This window comes from Gymnogyps californianus, chromosome 1 (assembly GCF_018139145.2).
Source record: "Gymnogyps californianus isolate 813 chromosome 1, ASM1813914v2, whole genome shotgun sequence".
NCBI lineage: Eukaryota > Metazoa > Chordata > Aves > Accipitriformes > Cathartidae > Gymnogyps > Gymnogyps californianus.
In genome coordinates this window covers 117042902-117066581 of record NC_059471.1, presented here as the reverse complement: position 1 = coordinate 117066581, position 23680 = coordinate 117042902, and the positions used below count along the sequence as shown (strand labels likewise).

General features: G+C 48.7%; 1 protein-coding gene across 1 annotated transcript; it reads left to right on the top strand.

Moving 5' to 3' along the window:
* The first annotated feature begins 265 nt into the window (after window positions 1–265).
* CD2 (CD2 molecule) lies at window positions 266–12679 on the top strand. The gene is made up of 5 exons (XM_050915367.1): window positions 266–326; window positions 3200–3502; window positions 6020–6262; window positions 9741–9860; window positions 12471–12679. Exons 1-5 carry the CDS (start codon window positions 266–268, stop codon window positions 12677–12679), a joined length of 936 nt encoding a protein of 311 aa, XP_050771324.1.
* Window positions 12680–23680: the final 11001 nt, after the last annotated feature.

The window sequence follows — 23680 nt, the reverse complement described above, 5'->3', positions numbered from 1 at the left end:
CATTCCTGCATTTTAGTGTGCGTTTTCCTTGTCACTGCACATTTTTCCTATCCTGATAAAACACCGCATCGAGAGGTATTTCTGCCCATGGTTTTTCTGCCTGTGCTAGAAACGAGAAGTGCTAGGGTGAGAGCTGGAGGAGGGGAGGAGGGCACGAGGGCTGTACCGACACGTCCCACAACTGCTTGCTCACAGCAGAATATCCTTTCACCTGCCAGGAGCTATCATTAGACAAGGCGCCACTGGATTTTTTTTGACCCTGAAAATGAACTTTAGGAGGATTTTCCTAGTCAAGTGCTTGCTGCTTTTATTTCCCAGTGTAAAATGTGAGTTTTTCTTACTGTTTTTTGCTCTTTTGGGCTAGCATTGTTAAAATTGCATTTTAAACCATTTACAACTTGGTGGGATGTTACTGATAAGAAACTGGTTCCACTTTCCCAATGAGTGAAAACCTTTGGGTAATTGCTATTGTTATTTGATTTAATTTTCAGCCGGGAGGAGGGCAGGACCTGAGTTTCCTATTCCAGTTATAATAATAAGCTGTAAACAGTTTTGGGTTTAAGTTAATGAGCCTTAATTTGTCACAAGTATAATGAGAAATGTCAGCATGCAGTTTTCTCTCTGCCCTCGAGGTAGCTTGTACTACATTAGAGATCCAGTTCACGGTGCATTATTGCATGTAATTTCCTTTTCTTATCAAGATGAGGAAATCTTTTGAAAGTGCATATTATATTCTTCCATAAATATTAACAGAGAGAGTGATATATCTCAGTGTCTTCAGTGGAGTTGAAGTCTAAGATGTGAAAACAGCAAGCAAATACGTACATCTTTTATATTTTGCATATTATTGCTCCCATAATTTTTTAAAATATTAATCTAAAAACTTAATTAAGGTGTTAACTCATAGATTAGAGGAGGTTATAAGAGATGGAGACAATACAATCATGCATAGATTTTTTTTTTTCTCTGTTCATTCCACTACAGATTGTATGTATGGCTGTTTAATGCTTTTCTTTTCCTCCAGAACAAAATTAATAGATAAATAAGGATTTTTTTTTTTTTTTTACATGATATATAAAACATCTTCCCTAGCAGAAATGAAGATTATTCCCTTGAATGGAAAACTTGTTTCAAAGACTTCCTTACTTCTCTAAAGTTACTATGGGAGCTTTTCCTTTTAACTTTCTTGTGACTGCAAGTGAGCTCTACGCTGCCAGTTTGGATCTTTCTGCCCCTTGGAGCGCATTTCAGTTGGCGTTAGCAGAAATGCTGTTTCATTAGCTAAACAGATTTTTAGTATCATATGTGTGGGATACTCAGCTTTCCATTAGCAAGACTATGGACATCAGATAAACATCCAGAGATGTGTCTAGGTGGTCTGTCCATAGAGATGACATTGAATTATCCTTGAAAACTTAGATTTTTTTTTTTTTTCTTCCAGAGAGAAAAAATAAATGATGGTATCTGTTGTGCAAAGAAATCCTATTACTAGCCCTAGATACCTGTGCATGACTGAGCAGAAACAAGTATGAGAATTCAAATAGTTGGGTATAATCTGTAGTGTCATCTGTGTGGAGGATAGCTGTTTCCCAAACTGTTTGGTTGATAGCTTGATTTCAGAATATTTCATTAGGTATGTCAAATACCTTGTAAGAAATGCAATAGTGAAATAACAGCCTCTCCTTAGACTGGCGGTGAATTGCCGGAAGCACTTCAGTATTAATTTTTTTGTCGCAGAGGCACAGTATTTTAGTTCTTTGATTGTCTCTAATATTGTTAGTTTCATGAAATATCAACTGGATTTCAGTTTCCCCTCTGTGATATAGTTTATCATTGTCCTAGATACCAGGAATGAAGGACTGTAATAAAAATATGCATAAACATAGTTTTTCTCTCTGTGGGGAAAAAGTGCTTAAAATATATAAAATTAGAGCAGAATCAGCTCTATCTGGTGATGTGAAGAGAAATCCCCTCCTGCCGATTGGCTTTATCCTGTAAATTGAAGAGGAATGAACATAAGAAAATGACAAATGAAATAAGCCGTGGCTCTGAGTGCACATTCGGTTATCAGTCAGCTCACCCCGCCTGACACCTGTGAGCACTTTTCTGCCGCCTCCTGCCACCGGGGTGGAGACAGTGCCTTACTTGAAGTGACCTCCCGACAAACTTCGCACTCCAAAGTCCCGGTTCACCGGAGCTGGGCCTTGCAAAGGCTATGAAGCAGCCGGGAGGGGAGAGGGCATGCCACCTGGGCACAGCCCAGAGAGCACATCATCTCCACTGGTAGTAACGCGACTGATGCTTAGCAGCCTTGGCCGTCCTGAATATTACCTTCAAGCAGCCACACGCTAAGTGCTGCCCAGTCCTGGTAGCACCTTTGGGAAGCACCTACTCTCACCTGTTCTGGAGAGGGGACCTGTCATCAAAGGAGACCCGCAAAGAGAAAAGATTTTTTTTGACCTTTGCTTATCTCCTAATGTCTCCAGTGCCTGATCAGTTCACAGGATGCGGTTAGCTCTTTGTTTCTCCCTGCCTTACTTGCCCCACTGTGATCCTGTGCTAGGAAAATAAAGTGGATATATTCCAGTGGGGCAGGGTGCCCAGGATGGGTGAGGAGGGGGCACTGCAAGCTGGCAGCACTAGGTCTGTCTCCAGTTCAGTGTCTTGCGCTCGCTTACTGCTTGACATGGGCCACTATTATCATCATTATTATTATTATTGCCATCACTGTTACTGCTGAACTGATCCTACTGTCCAGGGCCACTACTAGTTTGTGTTCTTGCTGTCCACAGTGATGTCTGCAGCGATGGGCACTCTAAGTACCAGCCTGTGCCTCGTGCAAAACGTGTGACCAAAATGACCTTATTTTCAGGAAGGGTTAAGTTCATGGGCAGCCATGAATCTTGGCATCCAAAATCACTCCAAATAAGTCAGCCAGAGTATAAAGCCAGCTTTTGAAAGCTGGACTCTTAGCTTCCTTGCCTCTCAGAATTAAATTGGGCGTTGATGTTTATCTAGTGAACGATCAAGAGGCGCTTTGGAGCAGGGGAAGAAGACAGCATCAGTAATGCAGAGAGGCTTAGGCAACTCAGAGTGAGGTAGCAAGTGACAACCTTTTGGGTCACCGCTGTGGCTGCTGAGCGTGGCAGCGGGGGCTGCTGGAGACATGCTGATGGGCTGGTTGTGCTTCCCTTTACAGGCTCCGTCACCAACTGGATTTACGTGGCCGTGAATGAGTCAGCTCTTCTCAGCATCGCTGCTGCTGCTCCTGGGAGCGTATATGATGCAACATGGCTGAGAGACAGAAAAAAGTTGCTTCAGATAAAAGATAAGAAAGTTAAGTACTATGTGAACAAGGATGAGTGCAGATGTAAGATATTCCTAAATGGGACTTTGCAAATAGAGCAGGTGGTGAAAGAGGACAGTGGAAAGTACACGGTGACTGTTTATCAGCGGGATGGAAAACTGAAGGCAGAAGAAGATACAATGTTCATCGTTCAGGGTGAGTTTTTGCTCTTCCCATACCATTCCCAGCATAGCTGGAACTAAGACTTGGTATTCCCGCCCTCTCCTACAACCTCTTCTACTCATTGCACCCCTTTCTGTTTTGGGGGGACTTCTGTGAGACGTACGTCTTTCCTTCTGCCACTGACAGCAGTCTGCTGCTCTTATCCCTTCTCTCGCTCCTATTGATGCCCTCTGGTCCCCTGCTTCTTTCTGGCTCCCCTCCCTGTCAGCCACCAGGTTTCTATGTGTGCCCAAGCAAGCAGCTGTGGGCACGTGCGTGTTGGCAGCAGAGTGAGTGCGGATGGCCGTACTGCAGCACCGCAGGTGGTGCCGGGACCCCCCAGGCCCGGAGCCGGGGCAGCACCGTGCGAGCAGGGCTGTGCTCCCAGCAGCACCCTGCTTCCAGAAACCTCTTGTGGGAGCACAGCAACCTACGTGAGGTATGCCTGTGACGGATGCACTGGGCACTTCTGGTGCTTCTGGTGCTATTTTATAGGCAGTGAGTTACGACTTTTGGTCTCTAGCTACTGCTCCAGCAAGGTGAGCACCTTGTGTTGTATCTGCCAACCTTCTGAGGAGAGCTCAGGAGCCCAGGTGGCACTAAATGCCTGTATATAGGCAATGCGGTCCCACTCCATTTTTCCTCTAACATAAAAAATAGCCAGCAGTCACCTCCCCTGAGATACACCACAATAGGAGTTGAATTTGCGGGGGAAGAAGACTCCTGCACCCTATCCTTGCGTAGTATAACACAAAAATATGAAGATTGTGCTGTTCAAAGCACACTTAAGGACATGCATGGGGATTTCAGCTGCACGGCTTCAAAGCATGAAGGCAGCCTCCATTCCTGTGCTGTATCTTGTCCTGAGAGATCAGAGCGGTAGCAGTCCAAAGCTTTTGGGATGGGTAAGGAAGATGGGGATGGCTATTCTGCTCCTTTACGGCTGCTGCCACCTCTCCAGACCGCTAAGATGTAGGGCAGCATGGGTTTTTTTCCCAGTAAGAGGATGGTTTTGCTCTGTCCTTCTTCCGCCAGCATGCACACCTCTGCCAACCTCTTGAGTTTGTGGCACCAGCTGGCACTACACAAATGATGCCTAGATAAGGCAGCAACAACAGCTGGAATGGTTTTACCAGGGTTTCTGTGCAGTGGAAGGCCCCGTGGCTAATGGACTGCTGAGCAGTGAGGGTGTCTTACTGCTTCAGGAATTATTATTGCAAACTGTCTACAGATTCAGGAAGTCATCAGAGTCTGATGCTGTTTACTCATGCTTTAAGCCACTGAGCTGTCATTGGGGTGTCCTGGGTTCAATTTCAGGTTAAGGTTCCAGCCTAGGTATGTGCTGCATCATTTCATCTGCTGTTCAGTAGAGAGGTTGCCTTACCTCCAATATGCGGTTTTGGAAGTAAAGTCCTTTAGTAACTGTCGGGTGCTAGAGTAATTTGTCAACCAGATTATACTTCGTTACTAAGATTGGACAAACCGTTGTTCCAAAAAAATATTAGTTTAGATGATATCATCACACAACTCCATCACCAGGACCTGGACTCTAGTGTTTCACACTGGGATGTTCCCCTAAATGATAGGTTAGAGCTTGCAGAAGAGGAGTGGGCTTAACGAGGAAAGGGTGGCTGCAGATGTCACAGTGTGAGCCTAGACTGCATTTTCTATGAGCAGCCCTTATTGGCTTTAAAATTTGTGATCTCTGTAACTTACACTGCCTATAACTAGAGGTGGCCCTGGTGTGTTTTTGTTTACCTGGTCTAAAAGGTAGAAATTAAATTTTTTTCCATCTGATGTCCCTGCCAGTTGACCCTAGTTGAGGAAAGCCCTGCAGGCTTTTCTGGCTTTCCAATGATAGAGAATCTGGAACCAAAATGTAGCTAGCTGTTTGCAGGACATAAAAAGAGACAGAAATCAGTTCTCTCTGTCATAACCTCATTGAGAGCTAAGAGGTGTCTGGTTTATGTTTTCTGTTCCATTTTGATGGGTTTTCATGCTGTGGCTGTTGTGCTAGCTGAGTGCAGTTGGTAGTACATAAAGCATCGTAAGTAGCTGTTTGCCCTGCCTTAGAGGAAATCCCTCCCGATGGCCACAGGCAGATCAGAGCCGACTTCATTTGCACCGAAACACTGGGGCCGGAGTTGGAGGGGGCTGTGGCTCTGAGTCCGTCCCACCCGCCGCCTCCCCCAAAAACACCACTTCCTCCCCTCGCCTGCCTGGCTGGCTGGCTGTGAGCCAGGCTGAGCCTGAAAGCAGTCCAGCCGTGGTGGTGCAGCTCTGCTTGGCTAGGCTAAATATGTAGGCTAATATACTGCATTTTCTTTATTATTGCCGTGTTACTTCTGCAGTAGAGGTCTAATTTATTCTTCCTTCTTCTCTGGTCTCATTAGCTGGTGTTACTCCCTTACTGCTTATTGAGGGCTAAATCTCTGTTCTTCTTAATGATGGAGTTTTTCAAAAGGAGAAACCATCATCTCAGACGTGCCTGTCCTTTCTCTTCTTTTTCAGAGCCTGTCCCTCAGCCAATCCTCAGTGCTGAATGCACGAATAAAACCGTATCTGTCAAGTGTGAAGTGAAGCAGAAGACTAAAGATGAAACATTTATAATTGAACTGATTCAAGATAAAAGCAAAAAAATCCAAAAGAATGCAACAAGGTTGGAATTGCACACACGATATTCTGGGAAGTTCAGATGTGTTCTTAAGAACCAAGTCAGCGAAAAAATGGTTGAAAAAGTAATTAAGTGCTCAGGTAAAAAAATCCATTTTTCCCAGGATCTGCTAGGGCAGGCCCACAAAGCTTGATGCAGTTGCACGTATCTGTAGGACTGGTCCAGGTGCCAGGAGCATCGATGGTTCCTGGTACCCAGTATTGCGAGTCTACCACTGCCGCAGTTACTGGGAGCTGATGCTGCTGGGATGCAAGTCATGCTTTCTGCTTGGCATTCCCCAGCCTTGTCACATCTCCACTCTCCCCACCCTGCTGCTGCCTGGCCCACTGCTACCCTTACGGCATCCCTGCTCTAACAGCAGGGAGGCCAAGCCGAGGGCAGTGGGATGTGAGGTGGGCCACACTCCTCCTCTTCTTCTGCGGCCAGCGGTGTTTTCCCCCATGCTCAGTGAGGCCTGAGGGTGGCTGGAAGAGGGGGAGAGGTTTTTCTGGAGTCAAGAGCCTTGTGGGTGGCAGGGAGGCCCCCGGGGTGCAGTGCAATGCTGCTTCCACTGGGGGTGAAGTCTCCTGGGGGAAACTGCAGGCTGCCAGCGAGATCAGGTTGGCTGAGGGGTGAATGAATGAGAAAGCGATTCTTGCTCATCCCGTCATTTTCTCCCTCCCCTCCATCACTGCTGACTCTTCTTCCAAAAGCTGTCAAGGTATCCTGATAGACTTCAGTGGTGTCAACCATCACTGTGGTAGACCAATGAAGTAGAGGCGAAAGCAGGGAGGTGGGCCTGAAAGTGTTTTGATCGCAAACAGCAGAAAGCACTTTCCCCCTCATTTTTATCTTCCTTTATTCCTTTAAAACTAATTGGTACTTCCCAAAGGTTGACTTCAGTCAGTCAACCAGTCCAAAGCCAAAGAGTCGACTTCAGTAAGATAGTCTAAAACTACCCAAGCTACCACAACATAAATTAACAGCTTATTTTTGGAAAATATGGCTTGGGATCTTCTCCTATGTATATGAAGCCATGGCATTGATTTCAAGTGATTTGCTCTTGATTTACATCCTCATGGTGGGGAAATCAGTTGCATGTTATTTTTCTCCTCTCCATGATTATACCTATGAAGGTGGTGGTTGCCCGCTACCTGTGGATGTTGATGGATGCTCTCACAAGGGGAAAAATAAGCTGCTTGGACTCTCCAGCTTGGCCTAGAAATCAAGAGAGAGGTTATGGAGAATTTAGCTGAGCTTTGGAGCTGCATGGCTCAGATGAGTGTGGCTCGAATGTACCATGGATTTTCTTACTCACTTGAAGCATCTTCTTTCTAAACCACAAACACAGCAAAAGAACTGAAGGAACTGCATTTTAAATGGGCAGAGTCATGCTGAAAATTATTAGATGGGCAAAAGAAGTCATCGCTCTCCCCTGCAAAAGTTTTGAAAGTTAAGGCAAAAACAAGAGACAGATCATACTGGTGTGACACTGGATGTGGTGTTCAGTTCAAAGTTCAGACTTCCAGTGCAGTACTGAGGAAAAGTCCTTGAATTTGATGGGCTTGGGTTCATCCCACCTAACTGCAAGCACTTCACTTAAAGCACTTGCTTGCTCTAGATTCCCACTAGAGCTAGTAGAGAGTGGGGAGCTCCTGAGAGCTGGCTCAGTATTTCCAATTTCCAGCTATTTCTGCCATAGCAAATTTAAGGAAAAGTCCAAGTCCCAAGGCCAGCCCAGCCCACGATGTGAGAAGGGAGAGAGCAAGCCTTAAGGTATAGAGGCCTTACTGAAGCAATCCAAGGTCTGCTGTGGCTGACTGAAGGGCAAAGAGCCAAGGGATATAGTGGCCCCTACTATCCCACGCAGCCCTTGCCTCCTGAAGGATCCCCCTGATGCCTAAAATAGCTGAAAAAGGGTTGTTTTCTGCTGCATGAGTGCCTGACCTGATGGGCTGCACAGCCCCATTGGTGCGAGCATTGGGAAGGGGCTGGCGTATGGGATGTGGCATGGACTTTGGAGCCAGGTGTGAAAACATGCTGCTGGATTAGGTCCGTTTAAGGCAGGGCAAACTAGCTCAAACACATTGTCTTAATGAGGAAATGCTGGCTGAAGCTGGCCATCCCAGGGCACGAGCCAGGCAAGCATGGGCCTGCCTGCATTGCTGGTATAGGCAGGCATTGCCCATCAGCTAGATACTTTGATTTCACTTCTCACACTTGACAAGTGCTCTTCTTTCACAGGGTGAGTTGGGTGGGAGAGTTTGTTTTTTCTCAAATCATTAACAGAGAAATAAAATGTTTGCCACACTGGTCTTACAGGTACAAATATAGCATTTCTCAGACATCAGAAAAACACTAAACCCATGCAGCACTACCCTTCCTACTCAAACTAAAAACCCCTCAGACCTTTCTGTGTGGTGGCAAGACTCTACCAGCTCCATAGTAGATAAAAAATCCCTCAGCTTGCAGTCAAACCTCCTTCCAACCCTGCTGCCCTCCATGAACATCTGGTCCTGCATTCGAGGCTTATCACCTTGAATTTTGACCTTTAGCGGGCAAGGCATGCTTCAGATGGCCTTCAGCTCAGCTAACTTTCCATATAAGCATAACTATGTGTGAATCTGCCTGGGCTCCCCTTATAGTTAGCTGGGAGAAATCGACACGGAAAGGGCAAAATACACCTTAGTGTAACACTGGCAGCTAAAACAGGTGAGAAGAACCACATCACTGAGAGTACTCGTCTTTTTTATCACTGGGGCAGCCCAGGCTGATGATGGCCTTTATACTGCAGACATCTCGACCTTGGTGTCATCACTCTTTGCCCTCCATGTGCATGCCCAGTGAATGTTAAGGGTGGTACCAGTGGTGTCATCTCCTTTGGAGCTTTGACCCCCAAGGAGCCGAGGAAGCTGCATTTCTACTGGGTTCAGCTCCACAGCGCCTGTGCTCGAGCATGAACACCTCATGCCAGGAAGACTGCCCAAGCAGGAGGTGGCAAAGGAAGGCTAGTGTCCAGCAAACCTTATCTGGCCAAAATAAAGAACACTAATACAAATTTTTGCTCAGCGGGCAAACCGAACTCTAGTTTTGAGGCTGTGTGATATTTGGTTATGTTCTTATCCTTTTCACTATATTTTTTAATTTGCGTACAGCCAAAAATTGAAGAGGAAGTACCAAAATACTATGAGGCAAGCTAGTCTCAGTGTTTCCAGCTCAGTAGGAAGTACTTAAAAAGTTTATTTTTGTTAGATGCTGAGCACTGTCTGGATGCTCGTTGTCCTTAAAAGGGTCCATTGCTAGCAGGAACAGGGCATTTGTGGTAATTTAAATAAGATGAGCTGGCACACATGAATGCTCTGTTTTCAGTTTTCTGCAGAATTTGAATCCATCAGGGAGCAATCAAAATTCTCCACAATGAGGACCAGCAACTTTCTGCTGTGTACAGAGAAAAGGCAAAGGGTGGGCTCTCTCACTGGAGCTGCCTTTACAGTCAATGGAAGAAAATGCAGAATTCTAGGCAGACGTTATGCAAGTTACTTCTTTCCCTCTAACATCCTCTTTCATTCTCTTAACTAGGCCAGCTGGACCTTTATCTCATCTTAAGCATAACAGGAGGTGCAGTCTTCTTTGTCATCTTCATGATTTTGCTTATTTATTGTATCAGGAAGAAGAAAGCAGAAAGGCTTGAAGGTGATGGTAAGTGTTTAAGGGGCTTTATGTTGCTATCCAGCCACCTAAAATCTTAGAGCTTCCTGCTGACAGCACCCCTGTGGGCAGGAGCATGCTCTCTGCCTTGGCATGAGCAAGAACCTGGTTTTGGCATATGGTGAATCTCAGCAGATCGGCTGGCATTGCCAGTCTCGGTTTCTGATACATGCTTTGAACAAAAGACTTTTTGTTCTCAAGCTCTTTTGTTTATTTGTGGGGGCAGAATTGCTCCTCTAAAGCTCAGCCAAGGCCACCAGTCATGAGCATCCGTGGGGCTAAAATATACAATTAGATACCCCGTCAGCAGATCTTTTTCATTAAATTTATATGGTGTAAAATTAGGATCCTTGAAATCATTAGTCACATTTGGAAATACTGTAGATAGTGAGAAGGGGCAAGAAGGGCTCAGCTTTTCTGTGAGTTTCCTCAGGCATCTCACAGAACTTGTCCTCTCCACAAAACAGTGTCCTTGGAGGCCTATCAACACTGGATGTCCAACTTGGGGCACTTTAAAGAGTTGAGGTTTTCAGAGTGGGCAGAGATTTCATCTGTTGTCCAAAATTCAAGCCTCTTTAAGACCATAGGAAATACTCTGCCAGAATCTTCTCTGAGAGTGGGCTCTCAGTCTTGATGGAGAGGTCACCTTGAATTACAATCCGGGCATTGCTGCTAGTTTGGGTGGACAGAGGACACTGAGCTGCCACTCAGGAAGCATTGTCTGGCCCACCTGGAAGGGGAGGCTAAAGCAGGAGGGAGGTTGCCCTGGCAGGGAGGTCGCCCTGCAGCCAGGGGAGCACCTCGGCACTCAAGGCTTGTTTCCAAGTCCTGCCCCCACACCCTGTGTCAGGCTTCCTGTGTGGTCTCAAATAACAGCTAGTCTCTGTCAGTCAGTTCTTGGGTTACAAAAGGGGAGTAAAAGCTCCTTTGTACAGCACAGCAGTCTTTGTCAAGATAGCGAGGGCAATGCCTGAAGGAAACCTCAGCTGATACCTCAAAGGTGCCAGTGGTCAGGCTGACAACAAGGGTGAGCATGACCCGTCCCCTGGCTGAGGGGAGTGCAATCTCACCGCACCTGAGTGTGGGTAACTTGCCATGGCCCTCCTGCTTCCCCTGAAGTTACAACCATGAAGAACAGGCAAGCACTTTCCCTGTTCTCTGGGAGAGCTCGACAGAGTGCAACCATGAGATGTCATCTCAGAAGGCTTGCCAATGCTGGTGTGAGCGTAGCCATCTGACTGTTATTTTACGTTATGGCTGTTCTTGTTTGAGTGGGATACATTACTCCCTCAACTGTGCAGCGATAGCATATCCTCAATTCTTGGGTCTGGATTCAGCAAAAATCAAAAAAAAGAGAAGTCTGGGAAAATGAGAACTAATGTAAGAGGGTGGGTAGCCTATTTGAAACAGTTTGGTGTGTGCTTAAGGCCGTTTCAGCGTCCCAAGAGGTAAATCCTTCAATCCCTAAGCTAAGCTGACTGACATTTCAGAAATGATGAGTCAGTGATAAAAAGTCAGCTGGCATGAATTTACTTCTACATGTGGGGAAATTAATGCTGGCAAAATGAACCTCTGGCTTCCAGGTGCCTGGAAATCCCAGCATGGATAGTGGCAGGGCAGAGTGCTTTGATGGTGCTTCCTGGGGTTACATCTCACTTTCCTTCCAGTGGCCCATTTCCAAAAGAGGACAGAGCAGCTCAGGCTGGGGGTGTCCACTGGTGACCACTGGGGCCTCCCTGGCAAAGTCGGTTCCCCCAACACAGAGGGGGCAGAGCTGCCCTAAACACCCCCAGGTACCTGTCGTGGTTTAACCCCAGCCGGCAGCTAAGCACCACGCAGCCGCTCGCTCACTGCCCCCCCACCCCTGGGATGGGGGAGAGAATCAGGGAAAAAAACCTCGTGAGTTGAGATAAAGACAGTTTAATAGGACAGAAAGGAATGAAAAACAATGATAATGATAATAATAATAATATGACAATAGCAATACTAAAAGAATTAAACTATACAAAGCAAGTGGTGCACAATGCAATTGCTCACCACTCGTTGACCGATGCCCAGTTAGTTCCCGAGCCGCGATCCCCCCGGTTTATATACTGGGCATGATGTCATATGGTATGGAATAGCTCGTTGGCCAGTTTGGGTCAGCTGTCCTGATGGTGTCCCCTCCCAGCTTCTTGTGCCCCTCCAGCCTTCTTGCTGGCTGGGCACGAGAAGCTGAAAAATCCTTGACTTAGTATAAACACTACTTAGCAACAACTAAAAACATCAGTGTGTTATCAACATTCTTTTCCTCCTAAATCCAAAACACAGCACTGTACCAGCTACTAGGAAGAAAATTAACTCTGTCCTAGCCGAAACCAGGACAGTACCTTGACCTCAGCCAGGCAGCCAAAAAGCTTTTGGGTTTGCCCGGGGTGCGCAGGCAGAGGTGCTTTTGGTTGTTCCACTGGAGTAGCAGGAACACCTGAGAGTGACAGTGGCCTTCCAGGTAAGACCAATATTAGGCTTTTTCTTGCCTGGGCCAAGCACTTTTCCCTGGCTGTTCAACTTCTTCTTAGACCTGAATACGTGCCTGACTGCTGGGTCCTTCTGTCATTGCAGACGCGGAGCGAATGATGCAGGCTCGCCAGGCGGACAGCGAAATGGCGGTGCGGGAGCTCCCTCAGCCGCCGTGCAATCCCACCCCGAAGCAGCTGCGTGTGCAGCAGCGGCCGCTGCCGCAGCCCCAGGTGCAGCAGCAAGCACTGCCCCCGCGGCCCAGGCCCCGCACTCAGCAGCGGACTCCAAACCACCCGAGAGAAAGACCTTGAACGTCTGCCCTGGGAGGGACGGTGGTCTCTCTCCTCCGCCATTCACTGGGAAAAGAAAGTTTCCAATAGTCAGGAACCCCTCCCGCCCAGCCTTGCGTAACGCTCAGCTATGAAACGGCAGCTTTCGTTGCAGAAAATTAGAGCATCAAATGGAGATGAAGAGACCTGGTGGAGGAGATTCAAGGTGATGGGCATTCATCCCTGTGACCATTTTTCTTCAAGTGTCTCCATGTTAGGGTATGGAGCATTGAGCCTTGAAACCTGTGTCTTTCTGTGGTTCACTTATTTTTACTGCACTTTGTTGTCTTTGTGCTTTTTGGATGGATTATATCAAGAAGAAGCTAAAGCTCTAGTGAGACAACATGGGCCTAAGGATCTTACAGGGTTTTGCCACGTACTTTTCCTTTCTCCTGCCACACGTTAGGACAGCTCTCTGGCTTCAGCATCAAATGCATGACCTCCTGGATCAAAAAATAGTTGTATGTAATTAAATGCTTGTCTGAAGTTGAAAGAATTGGTATCATCTAATGCAGAGAAGAAAATACTGAAAGGAGATGTGAGAGCCTTGAAGCATCTGTGTGGGAAAAACACAAGTGGGAAAGGAGTAAACTTTTCACTTTCTCTACCATGTTTAGAACAAGAAACCACAGGCTTAAATTGCAGCAAGGGAGAGTTAGGTCAGGATTTGTTTGGTTTTTTTTTGCAAATGAAGCACTGAAATAGATTTCTGGGAGAGGATCTCCAGCTCTGGGGGTTTCAAAGGGCGAATGAGGCAACCATCTGTGAGTCATCCTCATCCTGCTGAGGGCCAGGGGAACGTGCTACACGGCCTCTCCAAGGACTGTTTCAGCTCAGTTTTCTGTGACTCCTTGCTGGCACATAAAATGAAACTTTATTCTCAGCATAGGTCTGTTTGGCTATTCAGATAATTTTTTTATCATAGAAGAGGTCTGGTATCCATTAGCTCATGAAACAAGTGTTACAAACTGCCAAGCAGTCTGATTACTAGTGGCATTGTCTGAATTGTTGTGGCTTTCCATCGTAGGGCCTCCTGCTGATGGTGAGGGACCGTGTCCCTTGATTTTGCTGGTAAGCACCTCATGTATGTCTATCATCAGGTGATGATAGAGGACTGCTGAGAGATCTCCCTCCCAAAGGGAGAGGTTGGACTGCAATAACTACACGTGCATCACCCTCCATGTGCTGGACAAACACTGCTCCTCCTCTGGTCCTTGGAGATGTTCATAATGCCTCTACGGGACAGCTGAGGAGCCGAGAGAGGACAGACCTTTTTAGACCAATGTCTGAATGGGTACACTGGCCCATCTGGTGTAAGAGGCAGCACAGGTGGAGGAAGAGAGAGCTGTGAGAGCCACAGAGCACGAGACATCCAGCTAGCATGTTGTTGCATTAGGCAGAAGAATGTGTAGTACCTCTTTCAGGCTTGACTATCCTACACATGCCAGGGGAGATAAAACAGCCATCCTTTGTTTCTCCTCAGAAATGTGACTATTTTTATCTTCTGGTACAAGGGCAGGGAAGTAACTTGTCAGGGAGAAGGAGGTCTCTGCCTCCTCCAGAGCTCAGTCAGTTTGCTTGAACTCTGATGGCGGACACAGCCCTGGGAGCATCTCTTGCTCTCGCCCTAGCTTTCTGCAGCTTGTTTTAGGGCTTTCGCTATTTAAAGTTGCATTTGGTAAACATTTCATGGTTTATTTTGTAACATACGCTATATCCCTGTAGTGAATGAATAAAGATAAGAGTGGGTGGAAAGGATCTTAGTTCACACCTGCGCTGGTACTTCACTATCTGGATCTCACTTTGGTACAAAGGAGGCAAGAGAAACATTTTGGTCCCTGAGCCACGGAAACGCGGACGCAGGAGGTTTCACATCGATCCCCAGGAGGTACTGGCTGCCACCTGAGTGCCAGCGGCTGGTGGGCTTAGGTCAGCATGGGTGAGCACAGCCACTGTGCCCGCCTGCCTGCTGTGGCAGCACGCTCTGCCTGTCCTGCATGGCTGGAGCTTTATCAGTGCCCTCTCCAGAGCAAGCAGCCAAGCTGGGACTCCTCTGTGGTTACAGGAGCACTGGTCCTTCCTGGGAGAGAGGGAGGGTTAATGGGACCTGAGGAGGAGGGCGGGCTCCTCCTGGGACCCCCCTGCCACTGATGAGTGCTCTCTGTGCCCCGGGCTTACAGAGCTGCAGGAATGTTTTGGAGATGCTCCTTCCCCATGGCTGAGGCTTGGTGAGCTTCTGTCATGCCTCGGAGAGACCCTCCCGGGCTTCCCACCAGCTGCTGCTCCAGGCCCTCCTATGCCTGGGGCTAGTGCTGGTGGGGTGACACTTGCCACAGCTCCTTGCAGGGGAGCACCAGTGCATGCGTGAGTTGGTGCCAGGGTGACTCTGGCCCAGCACAGAGGTGTGCTTGCTCTTCTGGCAAGGAACTGCAGCACGAAGCTAAGTCATGCCCGGGATAGGAATGGGAGGCAAGAAGCTTTTCTACTGTTGGTCACAAACTGGGTCCAAACCTGCCCTCAAGACTGGGCTCAAGACCATCCTGTGAACCATGGAAACATCTGTTGTCTCAGCTTAAGGCATGTGAGGGCTGAGCACACCTGAAAGCTGCCCTTGGATCCCCTTCCTGGGGAGTGGGGCTGCCAGCAGGCACGCCGAGTACAGGGCAGGCCAGAGGCCACAACAGTGGGCATGAATGAAGTGTGGAGGTGCGTGTTTCAATACTGCTCTCCACCTGGCTGCTGTAACCATGGGCTGAGAGAAGCACTCTCAGCCTCAGCCAACCCACTGAGGTCTCCTCTGGGTTACTAGACTCTTTTCAACTAAATGTTTCTCTCTTATGTGCTAAGAGGCTCAAAGCTAAGTAAAAAGAGATGAATTCAGCCCTGTTGGGTGGATTTGCACCAAAACACAGTCCTCTGTCAGGCAGACAAGAAAAAACTACAAGCACAGAGTACCCCCGCGCAATGGGAGTCTCATCAGGGCAATACTTATTTTTGATTGACACGTTTTTTTGATAGTCACCATTGTTTTTGCAATGTCTCGTGTTTGTTCCTGATGCACTGCAACAGATATACTTGTACAGTCCCGAGTTCTACTTGGTGCCTACTTGAAAAGTCAGCAATTTTTCTGAATGTGTGTCATGGAGCATTCAAATCTCGGGTTTTTATGCTGTAGAGGATGTTTCAGTTCTGGAAAAGGAGCTGACAGTGAGACCTAAGAAATAACAGGAAGTGCTTGGCTCTGGTGATATTTGCTGCAACCTTTCTTGGTTCTTCTTTCGTAGACAAGTCTACCAGTGAGTCACACAAGATGAAGTGTTTTTCCCCCTTCTTCTTAAGTGGGATGAGATGAGAGGGCTGACGTGCTGAGCTGTGCTCTGTAAGGACGCTGCCTTGTCCTCCCCGATTGGAGAGATGCAGTTTATGCTGCCCGGGTGTTAGCAGGGGTCAGTTTTGCTTGGTGATGTGCTGCAGAGCCAGCGCTGAAGGAGTGGGAGGAAAGTGCAGCCCCGTGATCAAAGCAGGTCTGTAGTCATGCTGTGGTCCTGCAGCACTCGCCAGTTGTGCAAGCTGAGTAGGCACCCAAAAGAGCAATGGTTGGTTGTATAGAAGATACAGATCTTCTATCCCAGTCTTAATCTGCACGACATCAGCAGCACTTGCTGCCCAAACTTGGCCTTTCTAGTAAAGTAGACAAGACCTGCTTGTATCTCCGCCGGGTATTCGCCAGTCCAGAGGGAGGCTGTCTTGCTTCTGGCACAGACAGTGCTGGAGCCAGCTAGATAATTTCATTTCTAAAATAAAACTCTGAGCCTGTAAAAGGTCAAGTAGGAAACCATGGCTAGTTCAAATGTCTTTCTTGGGATGCTTGCCAAAATGATTCTATGGGGAAAAGACACTGATTTAATCCTTATTCTGCAACAAATCTTCAGGCTCTGATGTGGAGATAAACCCCAGCTGAGACTGTGTTGCCCATAAGCTCCCTTCTCCATTTTGACAGACAGGGCATCATCTCCTCAGCCATTCTGAAGCCTTGCAAAAGGCTTAAGAAATGCTGATTTTGTCTTTCAAACTGTAGTCCTCTGTGGGGTGTGCTACGGGCAACAGGCAGGAGCAGAGCTCAGCTAGGTGGGCAAGGTGCTCCACCAACGCTCCTTGCAGGTGCCAGTCGTGCAGCGAGCAGGCTGGCATGGCTGTCACCTTCTGATCCCAAACTGGCTGATGGTCACCCTGGGCCCAGAGGGACCGAGGGGCTTGGTCATGTGCTGCGAGTAATGATGTAAGAGGTCTGGCCTCAGACTTTTGGATAAGATCAGTTTCTAGTAGCTATCCAGCTTGTGAAATAACCCTGCTGGGTGATCCTAATTCATGCTGTGGGAAGAAAGATAAGAGTTAATTGAAGGAGAGCACAGTAAGAGGCCCTGTGCCCTGGCCTCCTCTCCCACCCTCATCTCAGAGGAGGGATGCCAAATCCAGCCTTCTCCTCACCCTCTCCCCCAACAAAGTGCTCCTTTCCTCCCTGCAGGTGGGAGTTTACGAAAGCACCTTTTCCCATCCTTGCAGCCCGGCTGCTGCTTTGAGCCACGGATCAGCGGAGGCTGTGGGAGTGCTTCCCTCCCTCAGGGGTGCAGCTTTAGCCTTTACCCTTGCAGAGGGTTGCCAGAGCAGCTGCTTGAGTAGCCTCTGATGCTCACCCCAAACTGAAATTCCCCTCTGTTCTGTTGCTGGAGACGGGGAGAGCTGCAGCTCCGCAGGCAGAGGGTGAAGTTGCTGTCCTGGTGCAGCTGGGGCTGATTTGCCATAGCTGGGCTCCAAGCACCTTCTGCCAAGAAGAAAGCCACCCCTGACATGTCTGTCCTGAAAGACCAGAAAGGAGTCGACACTCTGACTGCCTCCCAGCTCCCCTTTGGAGGGGAGGATGGCAGTAAAAGTAAGACACTGAGCAAAATTTCTCACCCTTTCTGGGTTCTCCTGGCAGGACAAAGGCAAACAACCCCAAGCCGGTGAGGATGTAAACCTCCAGCCCCCTCCCCAGAATTTCTCCTCCTTGGCAAGGGGAAGCTGCTCTCTCCCCAAGAACAGCAGGGACCCGGATGAAGGAGCCTTCCCAAAGCCCGCGGCAGAGCGGCATGACATGGCTGCTGCTCCCCTTGACCTTCTGCTGGAACCGGGAAGGTGCAAAGGGGAGCTGTGGGGAGAGAGGAGCAGGCGCATGAGGAGCTACCTCACGTCAGGATCAGTATGGGTATCTGCCAGCTACTGCCCAGGGCTTCCGAGCTGGGATTTGGGGCAGAGGAGGAGGGCCGGGACCAGCTGAGCTGGCCCAGGGAATAAGCCAGGCTCTGTGCATGTAGCGCGCTGGACAACAGGGCAGGTGGTGAGGGATGGGCAGGCACAGAAATGGCTGCTTGAGCAGAACTGGACGACCAGGAAGCAGGATTTGAGTCATGTAACTTTCTCATGCTCACAGTCCTGGGATGGGACTTCTCTTTCCATGCAGAGCTCTCATCTGAACTGTGATTTACCCTTTGGGCAGAGGGCATATGTTGCATGCCTTGCTGGGCCTCCTGCTTCCCCCTTCTTTTTTAATCCCAGGACCAGCTGCCTTGTTCTCACTTCCTGTGACACTTCCCCAGGCAGCACTGCTGCAGTGTTACTTTCTATTCTAGCTTTCTTTTCCTGCAAAACACCCACTCTAGGCGGTTTATTTTTCCTCTTTGAATGACACCTCAGCACTCCACCTATGCACACGTCAGCCTAAGGGCAGCGTGCCCAGTGAGAGGCAGGAGAGGGGACTTCCAAGGCGCCCCCGTGGCTTTGGAGCACGGTTCCTCTTTGTCACACCTGCCCCAGGAAGCCCCGCTCCAGGTTGCTTTTCTGTTGTCAGCCTTTGCTGGTGCCGTCGGGAACAATCCCTGGCTCTGAAAGGATCAAAGAGGGGTACACGTCTGTGCTGTCTCCTGCCATGGGAGGTGCACCGCTGACTCCCCCTTTTCCGAGTCTTGCTGGGCACGTGGTGAGCCCCGTCTGCCCAGAGCCCATGGTGCCGGCAGGCCCTGCTCTCCCTCCCTCAGCACGTGCATCGCCGGTGTAAGTTGCTGGTTTGATCGAAGTGCACGCAGAGGGAAGGAGAGGGCAAAGGCTAGGGCAGACAAATGACTAAGGCGACGTTCGATTCTGCCCACCTGGCTGTCAGCAGCACCAACCTCGATACAGTGCCGGTGCCTCGCATGCCTTTGTTTTGGGTGATATTGTTAGACAGTTGATGCCTTTGGTGCCTCTGAAATGTAGTTTTTGAGATAACAGGAAGAGATAACCCCACAACAGAGACACTATCTGCATAGTAGTGCTCATTGGTTGCATTTCCCATGCGCTTTCTCTGCCTACATAACAGCCGGCACGCATTTCGGGTTGCTGCCTGGCCTCCCACACAAATACCCGCTTTCATTTCCAGCCCTTCTGGGTGGCGTGGGGCAGGTGAGCAAGCGCGGTGCAAAGGCAGGGGGGTGCAAGGAGAGATGTGCGTGGCGCAGGCACTGCTGACAACTGGAGGGGAACAGTTCTGAAACAAAACTGTCTGCAGGCATCCCAAAACTGCGTTTCTACGCTTACCACTCCCTGGCTAAACACCAGTGAAATGGGGACAGGTGGTAAGGGTGGTGTACTAGGACAACTAGCCCTTGAAGAACCTCACGCTGAAATGTAATGCCTGATGGGACAGTCTGGGACCACTGCTGTCAGCAGCTGGAGTCAGACAAACCCCTCTTCCTCTGTTAAAGGCAAGGTGAGCTTTCCCGTGAAGAATAGGAATGAAATAAAGGGATGCTTTTTTGCCAGTGAGTTCCTATGTAGGGGTGCCCCGGTCTCCAGCTTTTCTTCCACAAAATATGCATGCACCTCACTTGCTTCCATGATGGGCTCTTCCCAAAGCCTGCTTCAGTCCCTTCCCCATTTGGCTGGGTGTCCCAGAGCCCCCTGTGTTTGCTGGCAGGTTCACTGGAGGGTCCTGCTGGGCAGAAGCTCTCTAAGCTCCGTGCCCTGGAAAGGAGCTCTGTGCCAGAGGCCAGGGGGCTGGGAGCTTGCCCTGCTCTGCTCTTACTCCTGACCTCTCGTCTCACACTGAGGGTGAGTCCTGTCCCTCGGTGGCTCTCCCTGCTCCGAGCACTAGGCAGATGGCAAACCTGGGAGAGCAAGGACAGTCTGTAGGCTTGGGATGCTACTGTGATGCTCCTGTTCATATTCCTGCTGGGGACAGGGTCCTGATTTCTCCTCTTGTCTGAGAAGGGAGTACTTGTAGGTATCGGTTTACGCTGGCATCACTGTTTTATTCCATTTCTACTTTCCTGGAGGTTTTACAGCTGTTAAACGCACCACGTGAGGGAGCTGTGTCTCCGAGAATGGCTCTATAGCCAACAGGCTGTCCAACGCAAGGGCGACTGCAAGGCCCATGTGCTGCAGGCACACCGGTCACTGTAGTAGCCAAAACTTCAATTTTAGTTGGCTTCAGTGTGATTTCAGTAGCCAGGGACAGTGTGAGTGAATGGCAGAATGAGGATGTCGTTCCTATTGCAGGGGAAGTGCCTGTATCTCAAACCCCAAACTCAACCAGCAAAACCTCCAACACACTTTTGCTGAGCTTACAATTTCTATAGACTCTATTTTTCTTTTAGCCATTTAAAAAAAGACAAGCTTAGCCAAAAGCTAGCCACTGCAAATGAGGAACTGAGTAACATGAATTTATTTAAAAAGCACTGACAGGAAGGAAACCTGTCTGCATGGCAAATGACTTGTAAGAGCCTTTAGGCCCTGTAGTGGAAATTAAATACTGAGTGTTGGAGGGGCTGCTGGGAATCCAAGGTCTTCGAAAGGAAGGTCTGTTTGATAAGGAAAAAGGGGTGGAAATAAAAGGTGTCCCCACTCTCTTTCTTTATCAGACATCTCACCTTGCCTAGAGATTCATGCCGCGCATGGACTGCCTAGTCTCACACTGCTGAGAACAGCAAATACGTCCCTGGCTATTGCTGCCAAAGTACACTCTCTTATCAGGCTCATTCTTGTCCATCCCGCCCCTCTTCCTTGGCATCGCTGTACCACAGGGATGGCTTGCCTGGGGTATGTTCCAGGGAAAAGAGGCTGGATGTGTACGTCTCTGAATATCAAATGTTACCTGCAGTAGAACTCTCTGATGATGGTGGGAACATCACATCAGGAAAACTGGGTCAGCTTTAGGAAAACCACCAAATTGCAGCTCTGAAGAGCCACAGATGGTGCCAGAGTTAGAGGGGATGTCGACAAGCTAGGAGAGGCATTTCAAGATGGCAACTGTAGAAGAAGTAGCTGTGAATCTCCTTTCTCTCAAAGCATCTGTGCTAGAGAAGAACATCTGTGACAGAGCACCTGAGGCAAATGCAGGTGTGATGTCTTATCTAGAGATGAAAAACTGCACCACTACTGGCAGGCACCAAAGCAGCTGTCTCAACTGACTCAACATATGTACACACATGTTAAGCAGCGAGAACTGTTGGTCCTCTCTCTCTCCTGAAGTTTTGAAGGACATGTGCTTCTGAAGTCCTAATAAGAAACAGTACAGAACAATGGTTTTCAGGCCTAGATTGATCAGAAGAGAAGCAAAAGCGCTGTTTCTCCAAGGTATAAAAAGAAGATGCTGCATCCTTTTGAAAAAAACTGCTGTAGGAAGGTGGGATGAAAGAAATGATGCAGATGGTACTTCTCTGCGGGACAGGTGAGTCTTAGCCCAGCACTGCAGACTGCACTGCGGGCACCGACCCTCTGCGGGCTGAGCCTGGGGACAGGCACGGCTGCCTGGGCCTGACACACTTGGCTCATCTCTCACGTGGGACCTGGCTGCTCTGCACCTTCTCCCAGCTTGAAGTGTCACGCAGGTGTGTGAAGAGCAAGCGGACGGTCTCATGGGGCGGTAGCTTCTTGGAAGCAGAAACTTGTCTGCAAATGGTGCGGCTCCCAGCCAGGAACCCAGTCCATGGATCTCTGCCATGGGTCTCTTGGCAGCTTTGGCAAGCTGGACACCTAGCCACTGCCACTTTAGGGTCAGCCTTTAGTCAGGTACAGCCCAGAGTGGGCCAGGATGGATGCCCTACCTAAAACATGCCACTGAAGACGTTCCCTGGGGGGACTTGTGTGCATGAAGCATGGGAATTCTGTGCTATGCCTGTTTTACACCCAGAGCTGGCCCTTCCCAGTGGTACTGGGCTAAAGTCTCTACCTTGGGTGGTGAACAGCATGGCTGGAGGAGGGGACACAAAGCCAGACCCATGCTCAAGCGGCCGCTAGCCCATTGCTCAGGGAACTGATGGCTGCTTGGTCTCACTGGAGAAGGGGAATTTGTGGGCTGGCCATACAACGATGACAACAGTTTAGGGATGCTTTATTTAAGCACAGCAGCTGTTAGCCAGCTTCTGGCACACACCTCTCGGCAGGGAAGGCGGTTTACAGCACAGAACTACCTAGCAGCTCCTGTACAAAGCCCTGTCCTGCAGGATTTGGCCCAAGTGCTTCATTCAGCTGCGCTATCAGCTGTCTCCAGGGACAAGAAGTGGAGGCAGCAGGTGCCCTGCCTGCAGCAGCCTGCTTGGTGCTGGTGTGAGCGCGGGGTGCGCAAGAACATGTTGGTGCTGTCATCTAGTGGGACAACATGAGCACAGCCCGGTCATGGCTCTGTGCCCTTCCTCCCATGCCTTTTACCCCTCCCTTGCGCTAATTTACATCCCGACTAATAGGCCTGGGAATATTTTGGGGCCACAAGGCTTTTCCCTAGAATAAGAAGTGGAAAAGCTGCTATTTTTACAGGCTTCATACACAGTTTTTACCAGGCTTGTGTTATCGCAGGCTAGGCTTAAAGGGAGCTCATCCAAACTTGTGAACTCAGCTGGCCCTCACATATCTCCCCTCAGCAGAGTGTATTTTGTGCCTGTAAAAGAGATTAGCCCAATGCACAAATAGAATGATAGTTAATTGCCCATCTAATTTAGATTGTTTTGCACCCAAGGAGATCTGAATGGTCAAGGCTAGAGACTTCTCTTAAACACTTGATTCCTGTTACTTGTATTCAAAACACAACATCAGGCACTACTTTGTTTGTGATCTCTGCGACAATCAGGTTCAAGTTTTGGTTCCTCTTGCAGCTGCTCAGACATGTTCTGCCACTTATACAACACATGGCAAACCTCCCTGTCAGCTGCCCTGAATTTTCCCAGACGGTACACTGAGATGACTTATCTTCCGGAAGACAAAAACCAATGTCAGAGACAGTATTTGGGAGGTGTTCAAGGCTGAGTGGCAAGGGAAGGGCAGAGGTGGGAGTAGGGCCTTGCAGCTCATCTTATGTCTTTCCCGGCCTCTAATGGCTTTGTCCTGTAAGTGCCTCCTCGTTCCTCACGCAGCAGAGGGAGTGCTGGATAATCCGATGCTGCTAATTCTGGCAGAGGAACTGGAACGTGAACCGCAGCCAATGGCAGGGGGCAACAGGGAACTGAAAGCAGTCTCCCAAATGAGAAGCATTGGCGTATTTTTGTTTTTAAAGATGCAAGGATTTCTTAACCATATTTTAAGTAAAACCATAGAACAGCCCAGGTTGGAAGGGAGCTCAGAGATCATCTGGTCCAACCTTTCATGGGAAAGGGAGCCTAGATGAGATTATCTGGCACCGTCCAGTCACGTCTTGAAAACCTCCAGTGATGGGGACTCCACCACGTCCCTGGGGAGGTTGTGCCAGTGATTGATGGTTCTCGCTGTAAAAAATTTATTTCTTATATCAAGATGAAACCTCTCCCAGTGCAATTTGTACCCATTGCCCCTTGTCCTCTCCATGTGGCTCCTTGTGGTTTAGGTTGAAATCCTTCATCTTTCTATCTCTGAAACACTTCTGTTCATGTGTGATGGAGTGTGATCTTGGCTGGTGTCCTGACAGAAATACAGTTATGAAGGTATGTGTTTCTGTTGGTC